This window comes from Grampus griseus (genome assembly GCF_964374135.1).
Source record: "Grampus griseus genome assembly, chromosome: 11".
NCBI classification, from domain to species: Eukaryota; Metazoa; Chordata; class Mammalia; order Artiodactyla; family Delphinidae; genus Grampus; species Grampus griseus.
Window position 1 is genome coordinate 51338934 of NC_139005.1, and position 12135 is coordinate 51351068.

Genomic DNA, 12135 nt, shown 5'->3' on the forward strand with positions numbered 1-12135 from the left:
ACTGTATGCTAACACATATATATGGAATTTAAGAAAAAAAATGTCATGAAGAACCTAGAGGTAAGACAGGAATAAAGACACAGACCTACTAGAGAATGGACTTTAGGATATGGGGAGGGGGAAGAGTAAGCTGTGACAAAGTGAGAGAGTGGCATGGACATATATACACTACCAAACGTAAAATAGATAGCTAGTGGGAAGCAGCCGCATGGCACAGGGAGATCAGCTCCGTGCTTTGTGACCACCTAGAGGAGTGGGATAGGGAGGGTGGGAGGGAGGGAGACGCAAGAGGGAAGAGATATGGGAACATATGTATATGTATAACTGATTCACTTTGTTATAAAGCAGAAACTAACACACCATTGTAAAGCAATTATACTCCAATAAAGATGTAAAAAAAAAAAATTAAGGAGTTCCATGTCACCTGAAGAAATCTCTGATCTATGGTGTGACTATGCTGATGTGGGTATGTGAAATGACATCTGGTAAATCAGTATTACCATAGTATTCTAGAATAGGAGAAAAAGCATATAATCTCAGGGCTCTTACACTATAAGACACCGGGCTTTGCCCCTTATTATAGCTATATGAACCTTGGCCAAGTTACTTAACCCCTTCTAAGTTTTAGTTTCTCATTTTTTAAGATAAGGACAATACCTACAGCAGAGGATTCCTGTGATAACTGAAGCACTGTATAAAACACTTCACACTCTGACTAGCTCCAAGTAGGTTCTCAAATGCTGTTATTTCTTAGTTCTTCCCCTTCAAGTCCTGTTTGACAATTAATGGTATTTAGAGTAGTCTGTAAAAGGTTACAGGAGATGACAGAATTCTCCAGAGAACTGGGAGTATTAAATTTGACTTTTTCCCTCCACTTAATTTTGGCTCTTCTCTCCAGCACAAACATCTGTATAAAAGAATCTGCTACTGGTTTAAAGGAGCACATAGGATTAACAGGCTAAAGGGAAGAAACCTCAAATATACACAGACCACACTGGTGGTCTACGAGAACTGAAGAAACTGAATTCTGAATACCTTATATTTAAGTGATGGATTTTGTTTTCAACAGAGCCGTGAAAGCTGGGTCTCTCTTTTTTTTTTTTTTTTTTGCGGTACGCGGGCCTCTCACTGTTGTGGCCTCTCCCGCTGCGGAACACAGGCTCCGGACGCGCAGGCTCAGTGGCCATGGCTCACGGGCCCAGCCGCTCCGCGGCATGTAGGATCTTCCCGGACCAGGGCACGAACCCGAGTCCCCTACATCGGCAGGCGGACTCCCAACCACTGCGCCGCCAGGGAAGCCCTGGGTCTTTTAATTAAGTCACTAAATCATTATTAAGTTTTGATAGAGATGGCTTGCTTTTTCTGGACAAAACACTTCAAAAGCACACACAAAAATCTGTTTTAAAAAGGAGTTTTGTGTGGAGGATAAGTGTAGCAGTTGGAATGGTGGAAAAAACAAAGTAAAATCCAGGAGGGCCATTAAGTCAACACTCTTCATTGTCAGTGGGGCTGGGTAGAAACTAAAAGGCAATGAGGTACACGTGGCAGGAACCAGCAGGGAGTCAAAACGCAAGCATCTTAAATATCATTTAGAAAACTCTCACGCCATTGAACACAGCCCTGAAGAAGAAATACATTTTAATGCACAACTAAGACATATCTATATATGGATACGCTTACCTTGACCTCATGTATCACACAGACATTTTCTATTCTACTCTATTCCACAGGGAAATAAAAATGCTGGTAGCTACTCACTAAACTGATTTCACAACTCACTTATGGGTTGAAATCAGCAGTTTGAAAGACACTCAGCTAGGGTGTTCCCACACAGTAGAAGTTAGGAACCTCGTGCCAAAAGTGCTTTCATAGCATTTAGCTGAAAGCAAAAAGGGAACTGAAAGGAAGAAAGCAATAAAGTACTTGTTTTTAAAAAGGTAGGAGTAATGCCATACCCAGGATGAGAGCCCTAGTCAGGATTTTGTCTGGACTGCCACAACTACTCATGAGCCTGGGGCAAGCCACTTTCTAGGCCTCCGTGAGTAGGGGGTTGGGTAGACGTTCTTGAAGGTCACAAATTCGAGAATTCTAAGATCCAGAAGCAAAATTCACTCTGGGAAAGAATTAAGTCTCAGAACACCACCCACCACCCACCTGATATAAAACGGAACGCTGACAGTATCTAATGCATCAGCCAGGTGTCCAATTAGGCTAATTGAATTTTCTTGATTCTTGTGAGGCAAAGCACACCCTGAAGAGTTCTACAACCTACCTACCAGAATAGTTCGTATCAGCACTTATTTTATAAATATCAGGCACAGACACTGCACACAGGGTCAAAGGCAGAAGTGGCCTAGGCTCCTCAAAGAGGGGCTGGATTTGTCCTCTAACCTGAAAGACAAACAATCAAGGCTGGCGTGCTCTTAGCCAGCACCTGCTCCTCATTGGTTCATCCCATCCCTAACAGGCGTCCACATGTTTGTCTTGAGACATGAAGCAAACTCCTCAGCAGTAAGGTCCAGACTAGAAGCTCTGTGTGGACCCAGGTGAGACTCGGAGGAAAGAGGAAATAGAGTCCCGCAGCTCCATAAGCCTGCGCAAAGGGCCTGGCGCGGCAAAAGCAAACCTACCCAGGGTCGAAGCAGCTAGTCAGAAATGGGGAACAAGGGCCAGAAACCAGGGAGTCAGCCCGGGAGATGGAGGGGCGGGGCAGAAACAGAAAGAAGAGTTACCATGCCGCCGAGCACTTCGTCCTGGTCGTCGGCGAGAAGCAGCACCACATTGGGCCTCCGAGAGCCCGCCGCCGCCCCGGAGACCCCCAGGCAGCCTCCCAGCAGCAGCAGCAGCAGCGGCGCTGAGCTGCAGTAGGGCAGGTGGCGAGGGCTGCCCCGCTGGGGCACACCCAGGGCTAGAGGCAGGAGCCGCATGGCGGACAGGGCTCCGGGGGGGGGACCCCGGGCGGACGGGAAAGACGTGCAGAAGGCTAGAGAGCGAGAAAGCCACGAGCAGCTGGAAAAAAAAGACTGCACTGTGAAGGCCGGCGTCTGTGGTCGGGCGTTTTCTACCGGGCGCGATCACGTGAACCGGGGGCAGGAGGCGGAGCACGCCGTGCGGTCACGTGACGGGTGGAGGGGCGGGCTCCGGACCGAAAGGAAGAGGGGAGACAGCAGCAGGGAGGGAAACCCGGAAGTGGGCGGAAAGGGGGAAAAAGCCATGGGGGAGCAGCACCCGAGCTTGCTCCCGACTCAGGCAGGGGTTGGGTTTTGGTAGGACCCCTTTGTTCAGGGATTAAAATGGGAGGGGGGACGATCAGATAAGAGGGGAAGGGAATCAGCCAATAGGAAGCAGTTAAGAGAAAGGAGGAATGTGCCTACGAGATAGTAAGATCAGCTGGTGGGCAAAGTCTGGGCCGTAACCTATTTAATCCCCGAGTCAACAACACTTATTGAGTGCCCTTATATTTAATCGCTTTTAATTTTCCCTACAACTCAGTTTAAGTCCAAGCCTGGTTATGCTGTTCCTCAGCTGATATCGTGGTTTCAAACAAACGATTTAGGGATATTCTGACAGCCTAATATTCCTTGATGAATTTTGGAATATTTACTCTAATATTAAATTGGTGATTTTTTAAAAAAAAATTTATTTATTTATTTTTGGCTGCGTTGGGTCTTCGTTGCTGCTCACTGGCTTTCTCTAGTTTCAGCGAGTGGGGGCTACTCTTCGTTGCGGTGCGCGGGCTTCTCATTGCGGTGGCTTCTCTTGTTGCGGAGCACGGGCTCTAGGAGTGCAGGCTTCAGTAGTTGTAGCACGCACGCTTAGTTGCTCCGCGGAATGTGGGATCTTCCTGGACCAGGGCGTGAACCTGTGTCCCCTGCATTGGCAGGCGGATTGTTAAAAATTGGTAACTTTTTGAAAGACCTTTTAGATGATGTTGGAGGATGTGCACATTGAACAAAAACCAAAACACTGCGACATGGTCACCCAACCAAGTTATTAAGTAATGTTTAGGGATAAAAATTCCATGACACTAGGGCTCCAAATATTTTTGTGATAGCTGTAGAACAGCTCTACCCTGCCCCTCTGCCCAAGTCTAGGAAAACAGAAGTATCTCTGGCCTTGGAGGGTATTATACTTAGTGAAATAAGTCAGACAGAGAAAGATAAATACTGTATGATATCACTTATATGTGGAGTCTAAAAAATAAAAGAAACTGGTGAATGTAACAATAACAAAGGAAATATCCCTGGCAAGGTGAACCACCAAGCCTTATTCCCAACTGAGAACAACAGGCTGTACCTCCTGGTTCCTAACAAATAAGGTGTATTTTCTCTAAGCTGAACCCTCCAACTGGAAGTCTTCAAATCGGTGAAAGCACTGTAGTATAAGGTAAAAATAACTATGGAAGTGCTTGGGAATGTCATACACACCACTCTCAGGCTTATGCAAAAGGAAACATCCTTAGTTTTATTACTTTTTAAAAAGTAAGTCTACAGAAGACAAGAGAATTTTAAAAAATGAAGTAGAATATATAAAATAGAAAATTGGTAAGGACCTACTGTATAGCACAGGGAACTCTTTTCAATACTCTTTAATGACCTATATGGGAAAAGAATCTAAAAAAGAGTGGATATATGTATTAATGTATGTATAACTGATTCACTTTGCTGTACAGCAGAAACTAACACAACACTTCAACTATACTCCAATAAAAATTATAAGAAAAAAAAAGCACAGTGAAAAATAAGAATGAAGTAGATTTCTACTGCAAAAAAGGATTGTGCTGGGAATCTGGTCAGAGCACTTCCCAGATGGCCAGTGTACTATGTTACAGCCTCAGGCTAGGCTAATTTTGCACACTGATGGAATAACCAACCCCCATGTATTCAGATTTCAAGACTTCCAGTAGGACTTTCTGCACACAAAAATAATCTATTCCATCTGCACTGATGTTCCAGATTGTTAAATTTTCTCACTGTTTCTGTTTCAAAACTAGATTGTAAATTATTTGGGGCCAGAGATTGTATAATTAGGTACCAACTTTGTTCCAGATGCTAGGCCAGTGCTGAGGAGACACGGTCCCTCTTTCATGGAATTTGCAATCTAGTGGCAGAGAAATATACAACCTAATAATGGCAGAAGTGTATAATTACAAATAGGGAGACATACTATGAAGGAAAAGCAAAGAGTGTGATGAACATTTAAGGGCGTAGGGGGCTGATCTAGTCTAAGATACCCTGAGGAAATAACCTTGAATGACAGTCTGAAGTTTAAAGGAGATAATTTGTTAATGGAATAGGTGGGTGGTAGAATGTCTCCTAGGCACAGAGTACAGCATGTGCAAAAGTCCTGAGGAGGTGCATTCAAATAACTAAAAGAAGCCACCATGATTGCAGCTGAGAGAGAGAAGGAAGGGGATAAGTAGGCAGGGCCCAGACCCTATGTTAAGGATTTTGGTCTTTATCCTAAGGCTAATGGGAAATCGCTGGAAGAGTAGAGGAGAAATATAACCATACATGAATTTTTATAAGATCCTTTTGGCTGTGGCACGGTGTACAGACTAGAAGAGGACAGGAATGGATGAAGGTAGATCAGTTAGGTGGAGAGATGATAACAGTGGCAAATCCAGATTTTGTGTGGCCTGAAGCTTATATACGATTTTGGGGGCTCCTTAAGAAAAAGAATAGCAATTATAAATACAAAACTAGATAGAAAAGTGTATATTTATTTAGACTGAGAAAAGAAATCACAATATTATAAACTATTAAAAGTTGAGAAATATTACAAATAATGCAAAATGTAAAAATTAACAAAATATTTTTATTAATAAACTGTCAGGCATGCCTCTCCAAACTTTTTTCCCAAATTTTATGGCTATGTACTCTTTAATCGGCTCTTCATATGACCATGGTTTGTAATATTTTCTATAGAGAGAATATGAAGATAATTTACTTTTTCTCTAGCATGGTTGATCAGTATTTGTTTTTTTATTATTAATAGCTCAGAAAAAATTTTTTCATCCTTGTAGTTCATTATTTGTGTGTGTGTGTGTGTGCATGTGTGAAATTTCAGGAGCTCTATCAAATATTTTTAGATGGGCATTTCAAATTATCTTGCACAGTTACTAATCTTAGATATTCCTTGAATTGAAGGCACTAATTTAGTCATCAGTGCACTCATTGTAATCACATATTATGAGTTTATATGAATTTCACTGATGTCAGTTTGAGGTCAAATCAGAAAAAAATTTAAATATTTTTAAATGAATTTGTATGATTCACTTCTCTTTACAAATTATCAAACGATTCAAGAGCCTATTTATTACTTTTATTTGCAATTTGTCTCTTCCTCTTAGTCTGCCCTTAAAGAGTACGTGTGAAGGGAAACAAACAGTTGCCCCAGTTTTCTACCTGGAGGCACATCCTGAACCAGGGAGCCAGAAAAAAGGTCCCATGCAGAACAAAACTGAGTTGAAGAGAGAAAGATTACAGTTAAGGGGGGCTGAAGTAGCTGGAACTTGTGGGGCAATGTTCCAAAGAGGAGGCTATGTAGGTGCAAACCTTCATAAATCTGGGTAGATATCTTTGGGAGACATTGTTGAACACAAAGATGCACATGCCTAGTGTGAAGGCACCATAAGATAATGCAATGAATGACCAAGGATATATAATAATTCCCAGAGGAGCTGGAAATGTTTGAGATCCAACTAGCCAGAAGGGAAAGTCTTTCTTGATCACAGGGAGCATTCAGTAGAGAACCCAGAAAGGTTATACTTTTGTAGTAGAGCTAAACTATCATGCGTGAAAAGTACTGTATGCCTACAACGACAAAGTTTAAATACAAGTCTCAAAGTGTCAAGCTGATCTGCTAGAAATTTAACTGCCAAGATAAGGCCCCATACTCTTTAAGGGAAGACTACAAAATCTAGATACTCGACAACATGAAATTTACAATGGCCTGGATCCAATTAAAAAAAAATTACTGGGCTTCCCTGGTGGCACAGTGGTTGAGAATCCGCCTGCCAATGCAGGGGACACGGGTTCGAGCCCTGGTCTGGGAAGATCCCACATGCTGCGGAGCAACTAAGCCCGTGCGCCACAACTACTGAAGCCCGTGAGCCTAGAGCCCGTGCTCTACAACAAGAGAAGCCACCGCAATGAGAAGCCAGTGCACCACAACAAAGAGCCCCCGCTCTCTGCAACTAGAGAAAGGCCGGGTGCAGCAACGACGACTCAACGCAGCCAAAAATAAATAAATAAATAAATAAATTTATTTTTTAAAAAAATTACTACACAGGCCCCCAAACAGGAAAATGTGACCCATAACCAAAAGAAAAACCAGGCAGCAAAAACAGATAATAAATGACGAGATGAAGGAATTAGCAGATCAGTGTGTTAAAACACCTATTATAACCATATGTCGTAATAGAGTTTAAACAGATCTGGACATCCTGCAGAACATCATATCCATCCATTACATTGATGACATCATGCTGATCAGGCAGGATGAACGAGAGGTATCTAACATGCTGGAATCTTTCATATGACACGTGCTCCAGAGGGTAGGAGAGAGACCCTATAAAAATTCAGGGACTTGGCACTTCAGTAGAGGATCTTAGGGGTCCAGTGTTATGTCAGGACATTGCCTCCAAAGTGAAAACAAATCGCTGCTTCTTGCATTTCTTATTGCAGAAACGGAGGCACAGTGCTTGGTAGACCTTTCGGTATTCATAAGCAACCCATTCTACCTAGGACTATTGCTCCAGCCCATATACTGAGTGACAGGAAAGGATACCAGATTTGAGTGGAGCCTGGAGCAGAAAAGCACTCTGTAGCAGACAGGCCTGGTTACATAATCTGTAGGGCCCTGTGTGAAATAAAAATGTGGGGCCCTTTGTTAAAAAAGCAGGAAAAAAGTGCCACTGAAAGTGGTAAAATATAAAGTTTTTCATTAAAAAATATTGAATTACTTACAAAATGCAATGGGTGTTATAGTGATACATGAATAACACTGTAATCTTACAAACTGCAGAGAAACTTTTGGTGTTATAATTTATGTAATACAATAAATAATGATTATTAATGTGATATCTTGATTGATTATATGATTTTTCTGGCTTGCTTTCCTATTAATTCATTTTGTAGGCCTATAAATTCACAATTTCCTACAAATTCATTTCAAAATCAGAATGTGTATTTTTAGCAACTTCATTTTCAATTGATATAACTAAAAGTGATCTCGTGACTCTCAGCAAATGCCTGATTGCAAATAATTTTTGATAATTTTTAATTTTGAGGAGGATCTTCTGATATAACTGTTACTGGAGCTGTTAAGAGTATTTTATAGGGTGTATAACAGTGGGATAAACTTTTGACAGATTATTTCAAAATACAAATTTCAGCACAGGTAGAGCTGATGATTGTGGAACAGTTTTTCTAAAAACATTTAAATCTCTCTACAGATCAGTTTTATTTAGATATGAATTTAATTTCAATGTAAATCATAAATTATTATAATTTTGCAATTGTAAAATTGTAACTGGTGTAATAGTTACATTGTAATATTTCCTCCAACATTTCCTGTAACTTGTGAAGGGCCTACAAGAAACTTCAGATGGCTTCAAGTTTTTATATAATTCGGAGTGCCTGTTTTTGCATTCTAACACTGCATCTTCAATTATAAGAAAAAGTTAAAATTTTAAGTTGTTTTCATCATTACTAATTGGTTTATCTGGAGCTACATTTAAAAACAGTGTTCTTTTCCATCAAATGCATTGATCTTTAATTTCTTTCTAAGACTGTGGAAATTTGATTTGCCGCATTGCAGAAGTTTTCAAAACCAGAGACTCAACTCAGTGAAGAATTCTAATAATTTTCTGATATGCTTTATTTCAATATCCATATGTGTGCTTATATTTTATAATAATTTACTGACAAAATGTAATGCCTGAAAACTGGCAGTTCCTGTCCCAGATCTCAAAGATTTGTGCAAATGTCACAAAGATGGCATTCAGGAAACAGATGGGCAAGCTGGATCCCCACAGCAGGTCCCAGCACCAGTTTTAAATAGAAAACCTTTCTTTCTTACTGCTGTTGGCCACCACTGCTGCTTTTCCACTACTCTCTCTACAGTTGCTGCCACCAAGCTGGGTTCTGGTCTCTGCCTGCCCACCTGGGGGCCCTGAGGCTCCCTGGACTGCCTGGAGGTACGCACATGTGACAATTTCTCAGTGCTTGGCTGCTGCCTGCTCTACCCCCCAGTCCTGGCTCATCTCTACTGCTCCTGCACACCTTCCATTGTCCCACTGGACTTCACTTACAAAACACAAGTTCAAAGAAAATGTTGTTAATAATTTCAAGATGATGACAACAAAGCATTAGGCCAAGTGTGGTGACATTCTGAAAGTGCAGCTCTGTACAAGTGCAGAGGTCACATCTTGAAGTCCATCCTGGTGGCAGGTCCAACCTGTGATGCAGGTAGCCCTGCTGCTTGGGGCATACCTGCAAGCAGACCCTATGGCATTCCAGATGTCAGTGGTGGGAACAGATGCCATGTCAAACACACTCCAATAGGAAAAAATCACAACACAGACCCCTGTGGTTTTGGAGCAAGGTCATGATACCTATAGCAGGAATCATGCATCTTTTGAAAAACAGCTCCTAATGTACTGAACCCTGAGAAAGATGGGACTCTCGACCATGAGGCACTAAACGATGATGCTACCTGAATTATCCATCACCAGTTGGGTCCTCTAGGATTCCCAAGTCATAAAGTTGGTCAGGATCAGCAGTAGTTCTATAGAAGATGAAACGGTACACCTGGAACCAAGCATGAAGAAGACCAGAGGGCACAAGCAAGTGCATGAAGAGATAGCCCAGACTCCCATATCACTCATCATGGTTGCCCCTTACTCCTATCTCAGCTCACACCTGGGAGGCTATAGACCAGCTGAAAGAGGAGGAGAAAGTCTGAGCTTTGTTTAAGGATAGAACAGCTTGGTATATGGGTGCAAAGTGGAAGTGGTTGATGGTTGCATTACAGCCTCACTCAGCTTGGCCTTGAATGACAGTGGTGAGAGAAAACCATCTTAATGGGCAGAGCTTTGAGTGATGCACCTGACCATCCAGTTTGTGTAGAAAGAAGTGACCTGAGATTAGAATATATATGGACTCACTGGCAGTGGTGAATGGCCTCTGCTGGCTGGTCATGACCCTGGAAGGAAAATGACTGGGAGATTGGAGATGGGGAGTTCTGGTGTGGAGGCACAGGGATAGACATGTAGGAATAGGCACAAAGTGTGAAGATCTTAGTATGATGTGTATACGTCCACCAGAAAGCATTCACATGGAAGAGGCACTAAACAATGAATTAGACCAAGCAGTTGAGGCCATCGATGTTAGTCAGCCCTTGTCAGTGGCTACGTAAGACACCTCACTTACTCTCAAAGAATATCACTTGAATATGGGTGAGAGATCAGAAGTTCAGTTCCCAGCTGATATGCATTGAGCAATCACAACTATTTCTACTCTTGCAAAGGAAAGGTTATATAATCTGTCACTTTGAAATATAGTATAATAATTAATTATTAAGCAGTAGTCAAATGAGATCTCCAAAGTTCTTCTAAGCACTCAAATTTTGTGACTTAAATGTCATTCAACATTAATAGCTCTTTTTTTTTTTTTTTTTGGGTTGCTGTACGCAGGCCTCTCACTGCTGTGGCCTCTCCCGTTGCCGAGCACAGGCTCTGGACGCACAGGCATGTGGGATCTTCCCGGGCCGGGGCACGAACCCGTGTCCCCTGCATCGGCAGGCGGACTCTCAACCACTGCGCCACCAGGGAAGCCCCAATAGCTCTTATTTATTGACTGTCTACTATGGATTACTATGTATTTCCCAAGGTCTAAGGTTTGGTGGCTTTTTAAAGTATGAAAATCCCCTTTTTACCTCTTATCCCAACTTTTGGGATTGAAAAATATGATTCTTCACGTATAGTTATTAAATTGAAAATAGAGATTGTATTGCATTCCAAGGATATAAATAAATTGTAACCAGCAATTAATTTTGAGAGTGGGCTTCTATGAGAAGCTGAAACCCAGCAATGACCTTGTGCATTTCTCCTGTGACTCGAGAATGAGTAATCCCTGAAAGATTAGAGTAAAAGGTTAACTGCTAGATTTTACAAATCAGCCATTCCAAGAATAGTCATAACTTTCATCATAGCAATTTCGTCTTTATGTGTGTTTGCACACGCTGAAAAAAATTATCAATAATGTTGAGAGTCTTAAGGTAGTTTTATTTTTTTAAATAGAATATCATTTATTAAATGGGATAGTAGGGAAAATACTCATAATAAAATGTTGAGCAAGAAAACAATATACAAAATCCATCTTATATAGGTTAAGGTAGTTTTAAATGACAGGTGACAGAAGGTTATTGGCAAGACCCTGATACAGGTTTGGAAATAATTGAAATGTTCATGGTCTGTATCTTGTACACAGATTTATATAAATTATATTCTACAGATTATAGTAAATTGTACTCAACTTAGAGATAGATGCTTCTTAGCTCCTTGTAAATATAATGCAATATTGGACCATATATCTGATACAAAGAATTAATAATTATTTAAATATTAAAACTAAAGTTCCAAACAAATTAAAATGCTGATTATTATTAGTAGCATAGTTAACCATAGTAAATTTACTTTAAGCTATTAATTAGTCGTGATCAGTTTGAAATCATATTCTGTCAGGCCAATGGTTCCCTCTCATATCCAATTAGTTGGCTTCAGACCTCTAGGGAACTCATTGGGGACCATCCCATCACCGGGCAGCAGTAATGTAGGGTACAAAAATGGGCTGCTCTTTGCCAACACCTCTTCTAGGACTCTGTTTAATGGAACTCACTTTTCTTAGGAAAGTAGGTAATTGGTTGATCTTTTCTCTAGTTTTCATATTATTCATTCAGTTAATTAATTCAACAAATATTTATTGAGTACATATAATGTGCTAGCATCTGTTCTAGGTGGTGGGCATACATCAGTGAACAAAGGAGACAAAAATTCCTGCCTTCAGGAGTTTATATTTTAGTGGAAGAAGACAGAGAATAAAATAAGTCCATAGATGGCATAATATGTTG

The 12135-nt window shown here is 41.2% G+C and overlaps 1 protein-coding gene across 1 annotated transcript in view; it reads right to left on the reverse strand.

Moving 5' to 3' along the window:
- The window catches only part of GNS (glucosamine (N-acetyl)-6-sulfatase), a 60811-nt gene extending 57746 nt beyond the window's left edge, over positions 1-3065 (reverse strand). The window contains exon 1 of the mRNA XM_082665170.1: positions 2733-3065. Coding sequence (XP_082521296.1) covers positions 2733-2927 — 195 coding nt within the window. The 5' untranslated portion in view covers positions 2928-3065. The remainder of the gene's footprint in view (positions 1-2732) is intronic.
- Positions 3066-12135: the final 9070 nt, after the last annotated feature.